The 19,498-nt window shown below is 42.1% G+C and overlaps 1 protein-coding gene across 1 annotated transcript in view; it reads left to right on the top strand.

The window, feature by feature from the left end:
- Nucleotides 1–19,498, top strand: part of LOC140145573 (phospholipid-transporting ATPase ABCA1-like) — a 103,851-nt gene that overhangs the window by 32,962 nt on the left and 51,391 nt on the right. The window contains 10 exon segments of the mRNA XM_072167277.1: nucleotides 1,337–1,447; nucleotides 2,294–2,494; nucleotides 3,162–3,255; nucleotides 3,776–3,893; nucleotides 4,989–5,165; nucleotides 6,689–6,911; nucleotides 7,152–7,373; nucleotides 7,685–7,892; nucleotides 8,424–8,456; nucleotides 8,459–8,545. Coding sequence (XP_072023378.1) covers nucleotides 1,337–1,447; nucleotides 2,294–2,494; nucleotides 3,162–3,255; nucleotides 3,776–3,893; nucleotides 4,989–5,165; nucleotides 6,689–6,911; nucleotides 7,152–7,373; nucleotides 7,685–7,892; nucleotides 8,424–8,456; nucleotides 8,459–8,545 — 1,474 coding nt within the window.

Raw genomic sequence — 19,498 nt, forward strand, 5'->3', positions numbered from 1 at the left:
AAATAAATAAATAAATAAATGAATGTTTTCTGACTTTTGACGATGTATGAAGTGATCTCCACTGAAGGCGAGTCTGGTATTTATTCCTAGCTGTTATTTGAAATGAGACACATGTGGCAACACCTCAGTACATCCTTTTGATATGGATGTACACATACATGATCAGTTAACTTTAAAGCACAATGGGTGTGTTTCTGTTCAACAAGCTGTTGTTGTTCATGGGGCAATTGTGCCAGTGCATGCAGAAATATTTAATGTGATATGTGGTAATGTTACCATCTACTATCATCAATCTTTTGAGGTAGTTTTACAATTAATTTGTTATTTCTTCCGTGGTGTGTGTATCGAGTATGTGAACGTAAACACACATGCGATAAACAATCACCCTGATTGGCTGATCAACCGTCTTGACAACATGACGTTAACCCATTGGTTGTCGGTGTGTATAAGGGGAGGAGACCTCCCCACTTTTACGTGATCGCAGATCACTAGGGCGTACCATGACCACGGAAGAAATACAAAATTAAACTTAGTCCCAATTTGACATGTTCTGGTGCTGTTGGGCTATTCTGAGCCATTAACACCAGACAATGTCAGTCCTCTGAGAAAAGAGCTGGAATTGATCTGGGTCAGTGACTTCTGCCTGATATGTGGGGTTGTAATTTCGGGTGTTCCTAGCATGTTGTCCTACAGACGATGGTTCATGCTTGTGCTCAATGCTTGTGATTTATGCATATTGCACTTATGGTTCGATACATGAACCAAATTGGGCTATTCCAGTTGCAATCCATACACTCTCTATGGACTTTAATCACCCATGCAGGGGGTGTAGATTTCAAATGGAGTCACCCAATAAAGTCACCCTATTTGAAATTCACACTCCCTGTGTGCAAAATTAAGGTCATGTCTTCCATAGGGGGTCTGGATTTCAAGTGGAATAGCCCAATGGGGGCTTGGTGAAATAATTCAGATACACTTTTCATCACCAATAGCCACATTTAAATAATAAATATTTACTAGTAGCAACATATGCCCTTTGCATTTGAATACTGTGAGTAACCCACATAAATTGTGTTGAAAGATATCTACCTATAGTCTGTCCACATAGAAGTACAAAGTAAATAGACCTCGGAAACTGGAGGTATGAGAATAATTATTTCAGCGCAATGCTTCTTTGGCGTGCCAACTGGTGCACGATTTGTACACCACGCTCTTTACGCGTCGCGTCGCGCTTGCGTGTGACGCAAAGCATCGACCCCCGATGCCACAGATTTGGTTTGTACTTCTAAGCGGACAGACTGTAGTCTAATATGTAATTTGTTGTCAACTATTGTAGGCAGAGCAGCCACTCATGAACCTGATGATGGTAGAGGATTTGGCCTACAGATGGCTAGACTTTTCCCCAGTCTTGAGGGGAGTCCTTGACAATATTACCGATGTTATGGAGGTATGTGTTACGTAGTGTGTATGAGACAGATGAAACACATTGAAGACTATGTTGGTCAACAAGGATTGAGCACCCTGCTCGCCAAATCGAAGAAGTTGTATGGTCAAGGCTGCTCGTTGTCAGTTTGTCATCAAACCCAGAATTGCTCGCTATGAAATGACAGCTTGTCAGAAGAACAGTATTTTAGGGCCAGAGACCTTCATATACTGAATAAATTGTGTTTGTAATTATTGCTAAATTAAATGAAAGCAAGCACATCCTCTAAATCTAGTTAAGTTTCATCCTGTTGCCAGAGATAAGAAACCACTTTTGCGACACATTCGGCATGGCATCGGGGTAGTGCCCACTTGGAAAAATATTTGCAGGTAAACTTGGGTTGGAAACAATTACATTTTCTGTTTAATCATTCCTTTTCAAATATCTCTTCCTCTCTGACCAGGCTTTTGCCATCTTGGAACGCGCCTGGGTCAGATCATGTCACATATCGTCAGTCGCAACTCATAGTGGCGTAGAGTGATTTTTCCAATTTTTTTTGTTTCACACAGTGATGTAAATGTTTAGAGCTAGCATTATCTTATCATATTTCTTTCTTTTAACTATTAAAGAAACAGTTTAATAGTTTGAACCTTACACTTCAATTTCAAATAGAATCGGGCCACATAAAGATAACAGTGGAGGAGTATCGACTCCGTTATAAGTATAAGAAACACGTTTTTCTCATAAACATATTTTGTCCATTATGAACACCACTATGTGTTGCAACTGAGATATGAAAGTACAAGTTCTACAGCTACAAAGTACAAGGTATATACTACTATTAACATTTCCATCCTTCCATCTATTCAGGATCCGTACACAGTAGATGACCTTGAAACCCGCTATCCAAACATCACAAATGACCCCGATTGGCAGGAACTGGTAGACTTCCTACGCAATATGAGTCTATCAAACTCTACCTTTGACTTTGACTCGCTCAACATCACAGACTTGGTGGATACTATCGATACGTTAGACCAGTTGGCAAATGCTACTATTGCTATACTATCGGTGAGTAGAAATACTAAAGTGCGTATTGATATTGGTGTGATTTGTGCATAAGGCCAAAAAAAAAGGTTTGTCTGACCTAACCCACGAGCATAAGTATGTGACTGACGTTTGAGCGCATTAGCCTCACGCTTTTGCGGTGCTCCTTTTAAAGGAATTTTTATTCGTTTTGGATTCCATGTAGTTTCTTTTATGAAAATTTTAAAGACACTCATTGAACACCAATGAGAAAATCTACAAAGCCTGTCGTAATATCTAGTCGTTTCAACCGCTTTGTATATCCTCTTACCCATGTACACCCCCTGTGTGGAAGATTAAGGCTGTGTATTCCATGGGGGTGAATGGATTTCAATTGTAAGGGGTGAGGATATGGACAGTTTATAGTTGGGTTGTATTTGGTCATATGAGGTGAGCACAACGATATGATGCACAAATGAAATAATGCAAAACTTTGAGAAAGAATCAACAGTTTACCAACCCAAAGTGTTACAATTAAACATGACAACAACTTAACACAAATCCCGACAACTGGCACACACCTTACTTTTCTAAAACTAGTGTTTTAAGATTTTCATTTAAGATTTAAATCTCTATTTGAACATACCCAGGTAAATAAGTCCACACAGTTCAAAGTAATGTCAAACATTTCTCATGATCCGTTACTTTTCAGTGTGTGCGTTTTGAGAAGTTCCGAGGCTACCCATCAGAGGAGGCTATGATAGAGGACGCTATACTATACTTGGAGAACAACACACTCTGGGCAGGTAAGTCAATATCACAATCTAACAGGGCACAGTTATGTAACCCTGATATCAATGTGCATTCAAGTTCAGTGGTTACCCATCGGATGAGGCTATGATATAAGATGCTACACTTTACTTGGAGAACAACACACTCTGGGCAGGTAGGTCAATATCACAATCTAACAGGGCACAGTTATGTAACCCTAATATCAATGTGCATTCAAGTTCAGTGGCTACCCATCAGAGGAGGCTATGATAGAGGATGCTGTACTATACTTGGATAATGACACACTCTGGGCAGGTAGGTCAATATCACAATCTAACAGGGCACAGTTATGTAACCCTAATATCACAATCATCCCCAAATTGAACAATCTAACAAGATCTGAAATCTGACAATATAAATCACTCCGGCACCACAGCCAAATTTCTTTGAATCGACCGTTTACTCCAATTACGAATTTCTGGTGATTCCTAGAGATGAACTCATAGTTTCCTTGTGATATTTATTTACAATACATAATATATTTATTATTTTCAGCTGTGGTTTTCACCAACTTTGACCCGGATCCAGAGAGCACTGAGATACCACCATATATTGACTATAAGATCAGACAAGATAGTGATATTAGTGAAAACACACATCATATGCACTCAAAGTAAGTCAGCCTATAATATTTTGCTGTAAACATTTGACGATCACGTACTACCGTGATTTTGCAAAGTCAGAGCTAACAGTGTATACGGCACAAAGTTTATTCATAAATTTCCCCACGGCTGCATCAAATTGCCTCACTGTCCAATCAGAGACGAGTGCGTTTCAATGCAGTATACTTTAAATACGCTATCATGAAAGTTTTACTGCAAAATATTATAGGATCGATGTGGTGGAAATTGAGAGGTTAGTACAAGAAATAGCTGCCCTATAGACATTTGACACTTTCTGTATTCTATATTGTACACATTTAAAAAGATGACACCTGGCAGCTATTACAGGTGGTTCATGATTTCTACATAATGATGAATACCTGATTATTATTCTGTCAGTCGGACATCTGTTTTTTGCTCCATCTATCACTCTTACTATAATTTGGTTCATCTCAAGTTTGTTAGTGACGTCAATGCTTTTTCACAGTTGTGCTGCAAGCATGTCGACATACCGCCTGTGTATGCATGCGTGTGCACTCAGCACGTTTAACTTAAAGCGCACGGTTTGATACTGCAGTGAGTGAAACATGCACATGCATACAACACTACCAAACTTGAGGTGAATCAAATTATACCTTGATCTGGAGTGAAGCTTTGCATTGGGGTCGACCTTGTCTGTTCATTCTTTTCAGTTTGACATACTGAACAAAAACGTTGGGATCTTTTGATGAGATTCTTTTAACTTTCCCATTCATCGCAGCTGCAATAGTTCACTCCAGTGTCAGAGGGAGGGTAAGGAATAGTCAAGAAATAGTGGATATTCATTGTGTGACAACAACATGCTGTGGACAGTGTATGTCCAAATGTGCACCACTTGGTGTCTATTTGTTATGTTAAGGTAACAATTGGGCAAGAGAATTTTCAGGCTTTGCCTGATTTCCATTTATTTTGTTATCCAAATTTACGTGTTTTTTTTTTTCCAGCCTGTTTTGGGCCTTATTAAGAACAAATTTACACGCTTTTACAGGCAGTTCTCATTTTGTGCAGAAAGCTATAGTCTGATTTTTAATAACTTGAATTTTTTTTTAAATTAACAATTTTATTAGGTACTGGATTCCAGGTCCCCGTGCCTCCTTTGGTAAATTGAAATACGTACAGAATGGCTTTATATTCATACAAGACATGATAGAGCAGGGGATCATCAAAGCAAGTGTAGGCAAGGATGACTTGGGAGCTGGCATGTACATACAACAACACCCGTATCCATGTTACATAGATGACTTGTAAGTATCATACACAAATGTGTAGCCTGACGTTTTCACGGGGTTTAATTCTTTTTACGGTCAAACAGGCAGCTGCGAATTTTTAGATGAACACAAATATTTATTACACATAGCACTTAAATTTAATTAAGCATGCACTTAACTGACAAGAATTGATAAAATCACGAAAATTCAACAACTCTTCCTATACCTTTGTACAGGAGCCAACCATTGTTAATCCGTGATGAATCCACAGTTCAGTAGCGTATACGCGAACGCAAGGTTACACGTACGTGTTACGCATAAGCGCGTAAAATGTCTTATGTTGGCAGTAGCAGCTAAATATTACCGCTTTATTCTTTAGCTTTATTGCTAATATTAACAGAGAAATACCGCGATCTTTTGTAAGGTTTAGTGGCAATGACAAACGGACATTCCGAATGAAAGAATCATGTGAATTAGACATATTTAGCTTGTTTCGTTGTTGAAAGGGATTCAATCATGTTTTATCGTTGTTCATCACCGAATAACAACTCGCGCCCGGAGCGTCTGCGTGGTTTACCACTCAGACGACGCGGACGCATCGTTGTTAATCGGTGATGAGCAACGGTGAAACATGATTGAATCCCTAAATTAACCCAGCGAAAATAGCCCACTGTACTGTAAGCCATAATGATCTCATTGGCAATGTCATAGTTTAGATGACCCATTAAATAATTTAGGTTCAGATTTTGACCTCAAGTTGTGGAGCATGAGATTTTATACCCAGCATATCCAAAGGTCAATTTGAGTGTAGAAGTCTATTGGGGTTAAGGAACTGTGTCATAGAAATTGTCATATTCAAGATCCTATATGTAGTGATAGTGTGCTTTAAATGTACGTGGACATTTATGCAGCATTAATTTTTTCACGCTTTGCCAATTTCACTCTTTTTTTCAATAATTAAATTGTAAATTTAAGCCTGCTTACATTGACCTGTATGTATACACAAAAGGAATACCGTAGAATTCTGTCTACCAGCATATGTGACACGATCTGGTCCATGGGGGCCAAAGGAGGCATTTTTGAAAATTTGAGTTACTATAATTATTACATTATACTTGCAATAGGCTATCATTTACTGAAAACACCCAAGGTCTAGCATACTTGGTTCTAAAGTTATGAAGATTTTTGATGTATATTTTCTTATGTATTTAATTGTTTTTTACTCCTTATTTTTACCTTTATCTCAGTTTCAAATTTGCCGCCTTTGGCCCCCATGGACCAGATCGTGTCACATATAATGCTAATTTATAAGAGACAAAAGGAAATAGCCCACACAGAGCGCACAAAAAGGCGGTCGCCAAAGCAGGCAAGACTAGTGGTTCAAGAACCGCCTTGTTCTTGTTGAATGACACAATCCAAATATGGTTGTGAATGTACAAATCTGAAATTTGTGAATTTTTAAAGAAAATTTGGAACTTGTCGTCTGCAGTCAACAGCCGTGTGAAGAGGGCTAAGAGATGTTCTCACTAAATCACTGTATTTGTCTGATTCTTCCTTAGTTTTGTATTCATGTTATCTGGTGTGATGCCACTCTTCATGATTGTGTCTTGGATATTCTCTGTGGCGATGATCATTAAGGGTGTGGTATTGGAGAAGGAAAGGCGTCTCAAAGAGGTCATGAAGGTCATGGGCCTTAGCAACGGAGTACATTGGGTGGCCTGGTTTATTGATAGCTTCATCATGATGTTGGCCAGCTCTATTTTGCTGGTTATATGTTTTAAGGTAAGAGGTCAAGAGGTCATGAAGGTCATAGCAACGGTGTACATTGGATAGCCTAGTTTATTGATAGCTTCATCATGAAATGGTATATATGGTATGTCTTAGGCCACAGTGGTCAACAAAAATTCCAGTTAAGTGTGCTGATATGTCTAGTGAGTTTATGCCTGTGCATAGCACACTATAAATCATTGCGCTTTTATTCCTATGAAATTTCTAATATTGTTTTCTTTAATCATCATGCAGGCTGGCAACCTAGTCATCTTCAGCGACCCCACAGTTCTCCTGCTGTTGATGGTATCATTCAGTGTATCTACCATCTCGCTGTGTTTCCTTATCAGTGTGTTCTTCAGCAAGGCCAACTTGTCAGCAGCGTGCGGAGCCGTTTTCTTTTTTCTGACGTATGTTCCGTTTACGATGGTTGTTGCATGGGATATGGTCATGGGTTTTCGAGCTAAAGTGGCTGTGGTAAGAATAGACCTGAAACCTTTCTGTGTTTACGCAGAATTCTGTGTTTTTTAATTTTTTAAGTAAAACGTCCGAAATAGCGATAAAAAAACATGTATTTTGGAACAAAATAAAAGCTTTTTTGACAGAATAAAAGGTATGTTTGTATAGCTGAAAACATGTTTTAACCTATTTTAACCAATTTTAACCTATATAGCTCGGGAAAATTTTAAAGTAGTGATCGCCATGCTTGTTCCTATCATGGCCGGATAAAAGGGGTTGGACTGCAATACAAAATAATTTTACCATTCTGATTATCTTTGTTTTCCCAGTCTCTGCTGAACACCATAGCCTTTGGATATGGATCTCTTTACCTAGCCTTATATGAGGTACAAGGTACCGGCATACAATGGGATAATATCAACTCTCGTCCCCTGGCTGGGTCTGAAGGACTCACTATGTTACAGGTGATTCTCATGATGTGGCTGGATGCATTCGTCTATGCTGTGCTCACATGGTATATAGAGGCTGTACACCCAGGTAAGTGAATTGGATTAAAGAAGGATGTGAAGTCCTGGCCAAGATGATGAATCAAACCAGGGTTAATGTAGCTTAAACTGGAGAGTTAACATGCTTTAAACCAGGGTTAACATGGCTTAAACTAAGATTCATATGGTTCAAACCAAGGCTAGCTTGGCTCAAACCATGGTTTACCTCACTTAAACCAGGGTTGACATGGCTTAAACCATAATGTGGCTTATACTCATGATGTGGCTGGGTGCATTCTTCTATGGTGTGCTCACGTGGTATAGAGTCGGTACATCCAGGTGAGACGTGTAGAAGGGTGATTTGCCGTACGCTGGTGACAGAACTATGTAAACGTACAGATTGGAATATGGAGGGCAGATTTCTTTCATCAGTGTAGAGCATGAAACATACAGTGTGCGCAACATCAAACAATAAATTTAAATTATAACGTAAGCCTTAACTCTAGCCTTAAATCAGCATTAAGTATACACCCTCCAGAGTTCTGTCTGACGTAGTGCTCTGCTTTCTTCTTGTCCTATTCAGGTACATATGGTATGCCTAAGCCATGGTATTTCCCCTCACCCGAGCCTACTGGTGTGGTCACAAGAGAACCACTGATGGTGTATCAACTGATCCTATCGTGATGCAGCAAACAGGACAAAGGGGTGAGTATCATATATGAGGGTGAGGTGTGATGAGAGCGTGTTGGGTAACCTGTCTTGTTCCTACTAGAATAAGGCTTGCTCCTGTGGAGCTGACCCTATTGTATGGCAACAAGTACGTTGTAAGTACCTTCTATGTGGGTGGGGTAGCAGTAGTTGGGGTATATGTGATATGCCTACGACTTGATATCTCATATATGATCGTATTTTGCTGCAACAAACAGGACAACTGCCCGTAAAGGGTTAGAGGTCATGTGGAATTGGAGACATGGTATGCTGAGGCCTGGATGTCTTCCCTGCACTCATTCATTATGGTGTGGACTGTGGATGTAAGAAATTGTGTTGAAACAAAGAGAGCAAAGAGATAAGTACCTTCTGTGGTGATGACAGGGTGGTGGTGGTGGGGAGCATATGTGATATGCTGAAGGCTTTGTATCTCCTCTGTATTCATCCGTACTGGGTGTGAAAGAAGAAAATGTGTTGAATCAAAGAGATAAGTACCTTCTGTGGTGATGACAGGATGGTGGTGGTGGGGAGCACATGTGATATGCTGAAGCCTTTGTATCTCCTCTGTATTCATCCGTACTGGGTGTGAAAGAAGAAATTGTGTTGAATCAAAGAGATAAGTACCTTCTGTGGTGATGACAGGATGGTGGTGGGGAGCACATGTGATATGCTGAACCCTTTGTATCTCCTCTGTATTCATCCGTACTGGGTGTGAAAGAAGAAAATGTGTTGAATCAAAGAGATAAGTACCTTCTGTGGTGATGACAGGGTGGTGGTGGTGGGGAGCACATGTGATATGCTGAAGCCTTTGTATCTCCTCTGTATTCATCCGTACTGGGTGTGAAAGAAGAAATTGTGTTGAATCAAAGAGATAAGTACCTTCTGTGGTGATGACAGGATGGTGGTGGGGAGCACATGTGATATGCTGAAGCCTTTGTATCTCCTCTGTATTCATCCGTACTGGGTGTGAAAGAAGAAAATGTGTTGAATCAAAGAGATAAGTACCTTCTGTGGTGATGACAGGGTGGTGGTGGTGGGGAGCACATGTGATATGCTGAAGCCTTTGTATCTCCTCTGTATTTATCCGTACTGGGTGTGAAAGAAGAAATTGTGTTGAATCAAAGAGATAAGTACCTTCTGTGGTGATGACAGGGTGGTGGTGGTGGGGAGCACATGTGATATGCTGAAGCCTTTGTATCTCCTCTGTATTCATCCGTACTGGGTGTGAAAGAAGAAATTGTGTTGAATCAAAGAGATAAGTACCTTCTGTGGTGATGACAGGATGGTGGTGGTGGGGAGCATATGTGATATGCTGAAGCCTTTGTATCTCCTCTGTATTCATCCGTACTGGGTGTGAAAGAAGAAATTGTGTTGAATCAAAGAGATAAGTACCTTCTGTGGTGATGACAGGATGGTGGTGGTGGGGAGCACATGTGATATGCTGAAGCCTTTGTATCTCCTCTGTATTCATCCGTACTGGGTGTGAAAGAAGAAAATGTGTTGAATCAAAGAGATAAGTACCTTCTGTGGTGATGACAGGATGGTGGTGGTGGGGGAGTACATGTGATATGCTGAAGCCTTTGTATCTCCTCTGTATTTATCCGTACTGGGTGTGAAAGAAGAAATTGTGTTGAATCAAAGAGATAAGTACCTTCTGTGGTGATGACAGGGTGGTGGTGGTGGGGAGCACATGTGATATGCTGAAGCCTTTGTATCTCCTCTGTATTCATCCGCACTGGGTGTGAAAGAAGAAATTGTGTTGAATCAAAGAGATAAGTACCTTCTGTGGTGATGACAGGGTGGTGGTGGTGGGGAGCACATGTGATATGCTGAAGCCTTTGTATCTCCTCTGTATTCATCCGTACTGGGTGTGAAAGAAGAAATTGTGTTGAATCAAAGAGATAAGTACCTTCTGTGGTGATGACAGGGTGGTGGTGGTGGGGAGTACATGTGATATGCTGAAGCCTTTGTATCTCCTCTGTATTCATCCGTACTGGGTGTGAAAGAAGAAAATGTGTTGAATCAAAGAGATAAGTACCTTCTGTGGTGATGACAGGGTGGTGGTGGTGGGGGAGCACATGTGATATGCTGAAGGCTTTGTATCTCCTCTGTATTTATCCGTACTGGGTGTGAAAGAAGAAATTGTGTTGAATCAAAGAGATAAGTACCTTCTGTGGTGATGACAGGGTGGTGGTGGTGGGGGAGCACATGTGATATGCTGAAGGCTTTGTATCTCCTCTGTATTCATCCGTACTGGGTGTGAAAGAAGAAAATGTGTTGAATCAAAGAGATAAGTACCTTCTGTGGTGATGACAGGATGGTGGTGGTGGGGAGCACATGTGATATGCTGAAGCCTTTGTATCTCCTCTGTATTCATCCGTACTGGGTGTGAAAGAAGAAATTGTGTTGAATCAAAGAGATAAGTACCTTCTGTGGTGATGACAGGATGGTGGTGGGGAGCACATGTGATATGCTGAACCCTTTGTATCTCCTCTGTATTCATCCGTACTGGGTGTGAAAGAAGAAAATGTGTTGAATCAAAGAGATAAGTACCTTCTGTGGTGATGACAGGATGGTGGTGGTGGGGAGCACATGTGATATGCTGAAGCCTTTGTATCTCCTCTGTATTCATCCGTACTGGGTGTGAAAGAAGAAATTGTGTTGAATCAAAGAGATAAGTACCTTCTGTGGTGATGACAGGATGGTGGTGGTGGGGAGCACATGTGATATGCTGAAGCCTTTGTATCTCCTCTGTATTCATCCGTACTGGGTGTGAAAGAAGAAAATGTGTTGAATCAAAGAGATAAGTACCTTCTGTGGTGATGACAGGGTGGTGGTGGTGGGGAGCACATGTGATATGCTGAAGGCTTTGTATCTCCTCTGTATTTATCCGTACTGGGTGTGAAAGAAGAAATTGTGTTGAATCAAAGAGATAAGTACCTTCTGTGGTGATGACAGGGTGGTGGTGGTGGGGAGCACATGTGATATGCTGAAGCCTTTGTATCTCCTCTGTATTCATCCGTACTGGGTGTGAAAGAAGAAATTGTGTTGAATCAAAGAGATAAGTACCTTCTGTGGTGATGACAGGATGGTGGTGGTGGGGAGCACATGTGATATGCTGAAGCCTTTGTATCTCCTCTGTATTCATCCGTACTGGGTGTGAAAGAAGAAATTGTGTTGAATCAAAGAGATAAGTACCTTCTGTGGTGATGACAGGATGGTGGTGGTGGGGAGCACATGTGATATGCTGAAGCCTTTGTATCTCCTCTGTATTTATCCGTACTGGGTGTGAAAGAAGAAATTGTGTTGAATCAAAGAGATAAGTACCTTCTGTGGTGATGACAGGATGGTGGTGGTGGGGAGCACATGTGATATGCTGAAGCCTTTGTATCTCCTCTGTATTTATCCGTACTGGGTGTGAAAGAAGAAATTGTGTTGAATCAAAGAGATAAGTACCTTCTGTGGTGATGACAGGGTGGTGGTGGGGAGCACATGTGATATGCTGAAGGCTTTGTATCTCCTCTGTATTTATCCGTACTGGGTGTGAAAGAAGAAATTGTGTTGAATCAAAGAGATAAGTACCTTCTGTGGTGATGACAGGATGGTGGTGGGGAGCACATGTGATATGCTGAAGCCTTTGTATCTCCTCTGTATTCATCCGTACTGGGTGTGAAAGAAGAAATTGTGTTGAATCAAAGAGATAAGTACCTTCTGTGGTGATGACAGGGTGGTGGTGGTGGGGGAGCACATGTGATATGCTGAAGCCTTCGTATCTCCTCTGTATTTATCCGTACTGGGTGTGAAAGAAGAAAATGTGTTGAATCAAAGAGATAAGTACCTTCTGTGGTGATGACAGGGTGGTGGTGGTGGGGAGCATATGTGATATGCTGAAGCCTTTGTATCTCCTCTGTATTCATCCGTACTGGGTGTGAAAGAAGAAATTGTGTTGAATCAAAGAGATAAGTACCTTCTGTGGTGATGACAGGGTGGTGGTGGTGGGGAGCACATGTGATATGCTGAAGCCTTTGTATCTCCTCTGTATTTATCCGTACTGGGTGTGAAAGAAGAAATTGTGTTGAATCAAAGAGATAAGTACCTTCTGTGGTGATGACAGGGTGGTGGTGGTGGGGAGCATATGTGATGTGCTGAAGCCTTTGTATCTCCTCTGTATTCATCCGTACTGGGTGTGAAAGAAGAAATTGTGTTGAATCAAAGAGATAAGTACCTTCTGTGGTGATGACAGGGTGGTGGTGGTGGGGAGCATATGTGATATGCTGAAGCCTTTGTATCTCCTCTGTATTCATCTGTACTGGGTGTGAAAGAAGAAAATGTGTTGAATCAAAGAGATAAGTACCTTCTGTGGTGATGACAGGGTGGTGGTGGTGGGGAGCACATGTGATATGCTGAAGCCTTTGTATCTCCCATGTATTCATCCGTACTGGGTGTGAAAGAAGAAATTGTGTTGAATCAAAGAGATAAGTACCTTCTGTGGTGATGACAGGGTGGTGGTGGTGGGGAGCACATGTGATATGCTGAAGCCTTTGTATCTCCTCTGTGTGCATCGGTACTGGGTGTGAAAGAAGAAATTGTGTTGAATCAAAGAGATAAGTACCTTCTGTGGTGATGACAGGGTGGTGGTGGGGAGCACATGTGATATGCTGACGCCTTCGTATCTCCTCTGTATTTATCCGTACTGGGTGTGAAAGAAGAAATTGTGTTGAATCAAAGAGATAAGTACCTTCTGTGGTGATGACAGGGTGGTGGTGGGGAGCACATGTGATATGCTGAAGCCTTTGTATCTCCTCTGTATTCATCCGTACTGGGTGTGAAAGAAGAAATTGTGTTGAATCAAAGAGATAAGTACCTTCTGTGGTGATGACAGGATGGTGGGGGTGGGGAGCACATGTGATATGCTGAAGCCTTTGTATCTCCTCTGTATTCATCCGTACTGGGTGTGAAAGAAGAAATTGTGTTGAATCAAAGAGATAAGTACCTTCTGTGGTGATGACAGGGTGGTGGTGGTGGGGAGCACATGTGATATGCTGAAGCCTTTGTATCTCCTCTGTATTCATCCGTACTGGGTGTGAAAGAAGAAATTGTGTTGAATCAAAGAGATAAGTACCTTCTGTGGTGATGACAGGATGGTGGTGGTGGGGAGCACATGTGATATGCTGAAGCCTTTGTATCTCCTCTGTATTCATCCGTACTGGGTGTGAAAGAAGAAATTGTGTTGAATCAAAGAGATAAGTACCTTCTGTGGTGATGACAGGGTGGTGGTGGTGGGGAGCATATGTGATATGCTGAAGCCTTTGTATCTCCTCTGTATTCATCCGTACTGGGTGTGAAAGAAGAAATTGTGTTGAATCAAAGAGATAAGTACCTTCTGTGGTGATGACAGGGTGGTGGTGGTGGGGAGTACATGTGATATGCTGAAGCCTTTGTATCTCCTCTGTATTCATCCGTACTGGGTGTGAAAGAAGAAAATGTGTTGAATCAAAGAGATAAGTACCTTCTGTGGTGATGACAGGGTGGTGGTGGTGGGGAGCATATGTGATATGCTGAAGCCTTTGTATCTCCTCTGTATTCATCCGTACTGGGTGTGAAAGAAGAAATTGTGTTGAATCAAAGAGATAAGTACCTTCTGTGGTGATGACAGGGTGGTGGTGGTGGGGAGCATATGTGATATGCTGAAGCCTTTGTATCTCCTCTGTATTCATCCGTACTGGGTGTGAAAGAAGAAAATGTGTTGAATCAAAGAGATAAGTACCTTCTGTGGTGATGACAGGGTGGTGGTGGTGGGGAGTACATGTGATATGCTGAAGCCTTTGTATCTCCTCTGTATTCATCCGTACTGGGTGTGAAAGAAGAAATTGTGTTGAATCAAAGAGATAAGTACCTTCTGTGGTGATGACAGGGTGGTGGTGGTGGGGAGCACGTGTGATATGCTGAAGCCTTTGTATCTCCTCTGTATTCATCCGTACTGGGTGTGAAAGAAGAAATTGTGTTGAATCAAAGAGATAAGTACCTTCTGTGGTGATGACAGGGTGGTGGTGGTGGGGAGCATATGTGATATGCTGAAGCCTTTGTATCTCCTCTGTATTTATCCGTACTGGGTGTGAAAGAAGAAAATGTGTTGAATCAAAGAGATAAGTACCTTCTGTGGTGATGACAGGGTGGTGGTGGTGGGGAGCACGTGTGATATGCTGAAGCCTTTGTATCTCCTCTGTATTCATCCGTACTGGGTGTGAAAGAAGAAATTGTGTTGAATCAAAGAGATAAGTACCTTCTGTGGTGATGACAGGGTGGTGGTGGTGGGGAGCATATGTGATATGCTGAAGCCTTTGTATCTCCTCTGTATTCATCCGTACTGGGTGTGAAAGAAGAAAATGTGTTGAATCAAAGAGATAAGTACCTTCTGTGGTGATGACAGGGTGGTGGTGGTGGGGAGTACATGTGATATGCTGAAGCCTTTGTATCTCCTCTGTATTCATCCGTACTGGGTGTGAAAGAAGAAAATGTGTTGAATCAAAGAGATAAGTACCTTCTGTGGTGATGACAGGGTGGTGGTGGTGGGGGGAGCATATGTGATATGCTGAAGCCTTTGTATCTCCTCTGTATTCATCCGTACTGGGTGTGAAAGAAGAAATTGTGTTGAATCAAAGAGATAAGTACCTTCTGTGGTGATGACAGGGTGGTGGTGGTGGGGAGTACATGTGATATGCTGAAGCCTTTGTATCTCCTCTGTATTCATCCGTACTGGGTGTGAAAGAAGAAATTGTGTTGAATCAAAGAGATAAGTACCTTCTGTGGTGATGACAGGGTGGTGGTTGTGGGGAGCACATGTGATATGCTGAAGCCTTCGTATCTCCTCTGTATTCATCCGTACTGGGTGTGAAAGAAGAAATTGTGTTGAATCAAAGAGATAAGTACCTTCTGTGGTGATGACAGGATGGTGGTGGTGGGGAGCACATGTGATATGCTGAAGCCTTTGTATCTCCTCTGTATTCATCCGTACTGGGTGTGAAAGAAGAAATTGTGTTGAATCAAAGAGATAAGTACCTTCTGTGGTGATGACAGGGTGGTGGTGGTGGGGAGCATATGTGATATGCTGAAGCCTTTGTATCTCCTCTGTATTCATCCGTACTGGGTGTGAAAGAAGAAAATGTGTTGAATCAAAGAGATAAGTACCTTCTGTGGTGATGACAGGATGGTGGTGGTGGGGGAGCACATGTGATATGCTGAAGCCTTCGTATCTCCTCTGTATTCATCCGTACTGGGTGTGAAAGAAGAAATTGTGTTGAATCAAAGAGATAAGTACCTTCTGTGGTGATGACAGGGTGGTGGTGGTGGGGAGCACATGTGATATGCTGAAGCCTTTGTATCTCCTCTGTATTCATCCGTACTGGGTGTGAAAGAAGAAAATGTGTTGAATCAAAGAGATAAGTACCTTCTGTGGTGATGACAGGATGGTGGTGGTGGGGAGCATATGTGATATGCTGAAGCCTTTGTATCTCCTCTGTATTCATCCGTACTGGGTGTGAAAGAAGAAATTGTGTTGAATCAAAGAGATAAGTACCTTCTGTGGTGATGACAGGGTGGTGGTGGTGGGGGAGCACATGTGATATGCTGAAGCCTTTGTATCTCCTCTGTATTCATCCGTACTGGGTGTGAAAGAAGAAATTGTGTTGAATCAAAGAGATAAGTACCTTCTGTGGTGATGACAGGGTGGTGGTGGTGGGGAGCACATGTGATATGCTGAAGCCTTTGTATCTCCTCTGTATTCATCCGTACTGGGTGTGAAAGAAGAAATTGTGTTGAATCAAAGAGATAAGTACCTTCTGTGGTGATGACAGGGTGGTGGTGGTGGGGAGCACATGTGATATGCTGAAGCCTTTGTATCTCCTCTGTATTCATCCGTACTGGGTGTGAAAGAAGAAATTGTGTTGAATCAAAGAGATAAGTACCTTCTGTGGTGATGACAGGGTGGTGGTGGTGGGGAGTACATGTGATATGCTGAAGCCTTTGTATCTCCTCTGTATTCATCCGTACTGGGTGTGAAAGAAGAAAATGTGTTGAATCAAAGAGATAAGTACCTTCTGTGGTGATGACAGGGTGGTGGTGGTGGGGAGCACATATGATATGCTGAAGCCTTTGTATCTCCTCTGTATTTATCCGTACTGGGTGTGAAAGAAGAAAATGTGTTGAATCAAAGAGATAAGTACCTTCTGTGGTGATGACAGGATGGTGGTGGTGGGGGGGAGCACATGTGATATGCTGAAGCCTTTGTATCTCCTCTGTATTCATCCGTACTGGGTGTGAAAGAAGAAATTGTGTTGAATCAAAGAGATAAGTACCTTCTGTGGTGATGACAGGGTGGTGGTGGTGGGGAGCACATGTGATATGCTGAAGGCTTTGTATCTCCTCTGTATTTATCCGTACTGGGTGTGAAAGAAGAAATTGTGTTGAATCAAAGAGATAAGTACCTTCTGTGGTGATGACAGGGTGGTGGTGGTGGGGAGCACATGTGATATGCTGAAGCCTTTGTATCTCCTCTGTATTCATCCGTACTGGGTGTGAAAGAAGAAAATGTGTTGAATCAAAGAGATAAGTACCTTCTGTGGTGATGACAGGGTGGTGGTGGTGGGGAGCACATGTGATATGCTGAAGCCTTTGTATCTCCTCTGTATTCATCCGTACTGGGTGTGAAAGAAGAAATTGTGTTGAATCAAAGAGATAAGTACCTTCTGTGGTGATGACAGGATGGTGGTGGTGGGGAGCACATGTGATATGCTGAAGCCTTTGTATCTCCTCTGTATTCATCCGTACTGGGTGTGAAAGAAGAAAATGTGTTGAATCAAAGAGATAAGTACCTTCTGTGGTGATGACAGGATGGTGGTGGTGGGGAGCACATGTGATATGCTGAAGCCTTTGTATCTCCTCTGTATTCATCCGTACTGGGTGTGAAAGAAGAAAATGTGTTGAATCAAAGAGATAAGTACCTTCTGTGGTGATGACAGGGTGGTGGTGGGGAGCACATGTGATATGCTGAAGCCTTTGTATCTCCTCTGTATTTATCCGTACTGGGTGTGAAAGAAGAAATTGTGTTGAATCAAAGAGATAAGTACCTTCTGTGGTGATGACAGGGTGGTGGTGGTGGGGAGTACATGTGATATGCTGAAGCCTTTGTATCTCCTCTGTCTTCATCCGTACTGGGTGTGAAAGAAGAAATTGTGTTGAATCAAAGAGATAAGTACCTTCTGTGGTGATGACAGGGTGGTGGTGGTGGGGAGCACATGTGATATGCTGAAGCCTTTGTATCTCCTCTGTATTCATCCGTACTGGGTGTGAAAGAAGAAAATGTGTTGAATCAAAGAGATAAGTACCTTCTGTGCTGATGACAGGATGGTGGTGGTGGGGAGCACATGTGATATGCTGAAGCCTTTGTATCTCCTCTGTATTCATCCGTACTGGGTGTGAAAGAAGAAAATGTGTTGAATCAAAGAGATAAGTACCTTCTGTGGTGATGACAGGATGGTGGTGGTGGGGAGCACATGTGATATGCTGAAGCCTTTGTATCTCCTCTGTATTTATCCGTACTGGGTGTGAAAGAAGAAAATGTGTTGAATCAAAGAGATAAGTACCTTCTGTGCTGATGACAGGGTGGTGGTGGTGGGGGAGCACATGTGATATGCTGAAGCCTTTGTATCTCCTCTGTATTTATCCGTACTGGGTGTGAAAGAAGAAAATGTGTTGAATCAAAGAGATAAGTACCTTCTGTGGTGATGACAGGATGGTGGTGGTGGGGAGCACATGTGATATGCTGAAGCCTTTGTATCTCCTCTGTATTTATCCGTACTGGGTGTGAAAGAAGAAATTGTGTTGAATCAAAGAGATAAGTACCTTCTGTGCTGATGACAGGGTGGTGGTGGTGGGGAGCACATGTGATATGCTGAAGCCTTTGTATCTCCTCTGTATTCATCCGTACTGGGTGTGAAAGAAGAAATTGTGTTGAATCAAAGAGATAAGTACCTTCTGTGGTGATGACAGGGTGGTGGTGGTGGGGGAGCACATGTGATATGCTGAAGCCTTTGTATCTCCTCTGTATTCATCCGTACTGGGTGTGAAAGAAGAAATTGTGTTGAATCAAAGAGATAAGTACCTTCTGTGGTGATGACAGGGTGGTGGTGGTGGGGAGCACATGTGATATGCTGAAGCCTTTGTATCTCCTCTGTATTTATCCGTACTGGGTGTGAAAGAAGAAATTGTGTTGAATCAAAGAGATAAGTACCTTCTGTGCTGATGACAGGGTGGTGGTGGTGGGGAGCATATGTGATGTGCTGAAGCCTTTGTATCTCCTCTGTATTTATCCGTACTGGGTGTGAAAGAAGAAATTGTGTTGAATCAAAGAGATAAGTACCTTCTGTGGTGATGACAGGGTGGTGGTGGTGGGGAGCATATGTGATATGCTGAAGCCTTTGTATCTCCTCTGTATTCATCCGTACTGGGTGTGAAAGAAGAAATTGTGTTGAATCAAAGAGATAAGTACCTTCTGTGGTGATGACAGGATGGTGGTGGTGGGGAGCACATGTGATATGCTGAAGCCTTTGTATCTCCTCTGTATTTATCCGTACTGGGTGTGAAAGAAGAAATTGTGTTGAATCAAAGAGATAAGTACCTTCTGTGCTGATGACAGGGTGGTGGTGGTGGGGAGCACATGTGATATGCTGAAGCCTTTGTATCTCCTCTGTATTCATCCGTACTGGGTGTGAAAGAAGAAATTGTGTTGAATCAAAGAGATAAGTACCTTCTGTGCTGATGACAGGGTGGTGGTGGTGGGGAGCACATGTGATATGCTGAAGCCTTTGTATCTCCTCTGTATTCATCCGTACTGGGTGTGAAAGAAGAAATTGTGTTGAATCAAAGAGATAAGTACCTTCTGTGCTGATGACA

Source organism: Amphiura filiformis, chromosome 2, assembly GCF_039555335.1.
Source record: "Amphiura filiformis chromosome 2, Afil_fr2py, whole genome shotgun sequence".
Lineage (NCBI taxonomy): Eukaryota > Metazoa > Echinodermata > Ophiuroidea > Amphilepidida > Amphiuridae > Amphiura > Amphiura filiformis.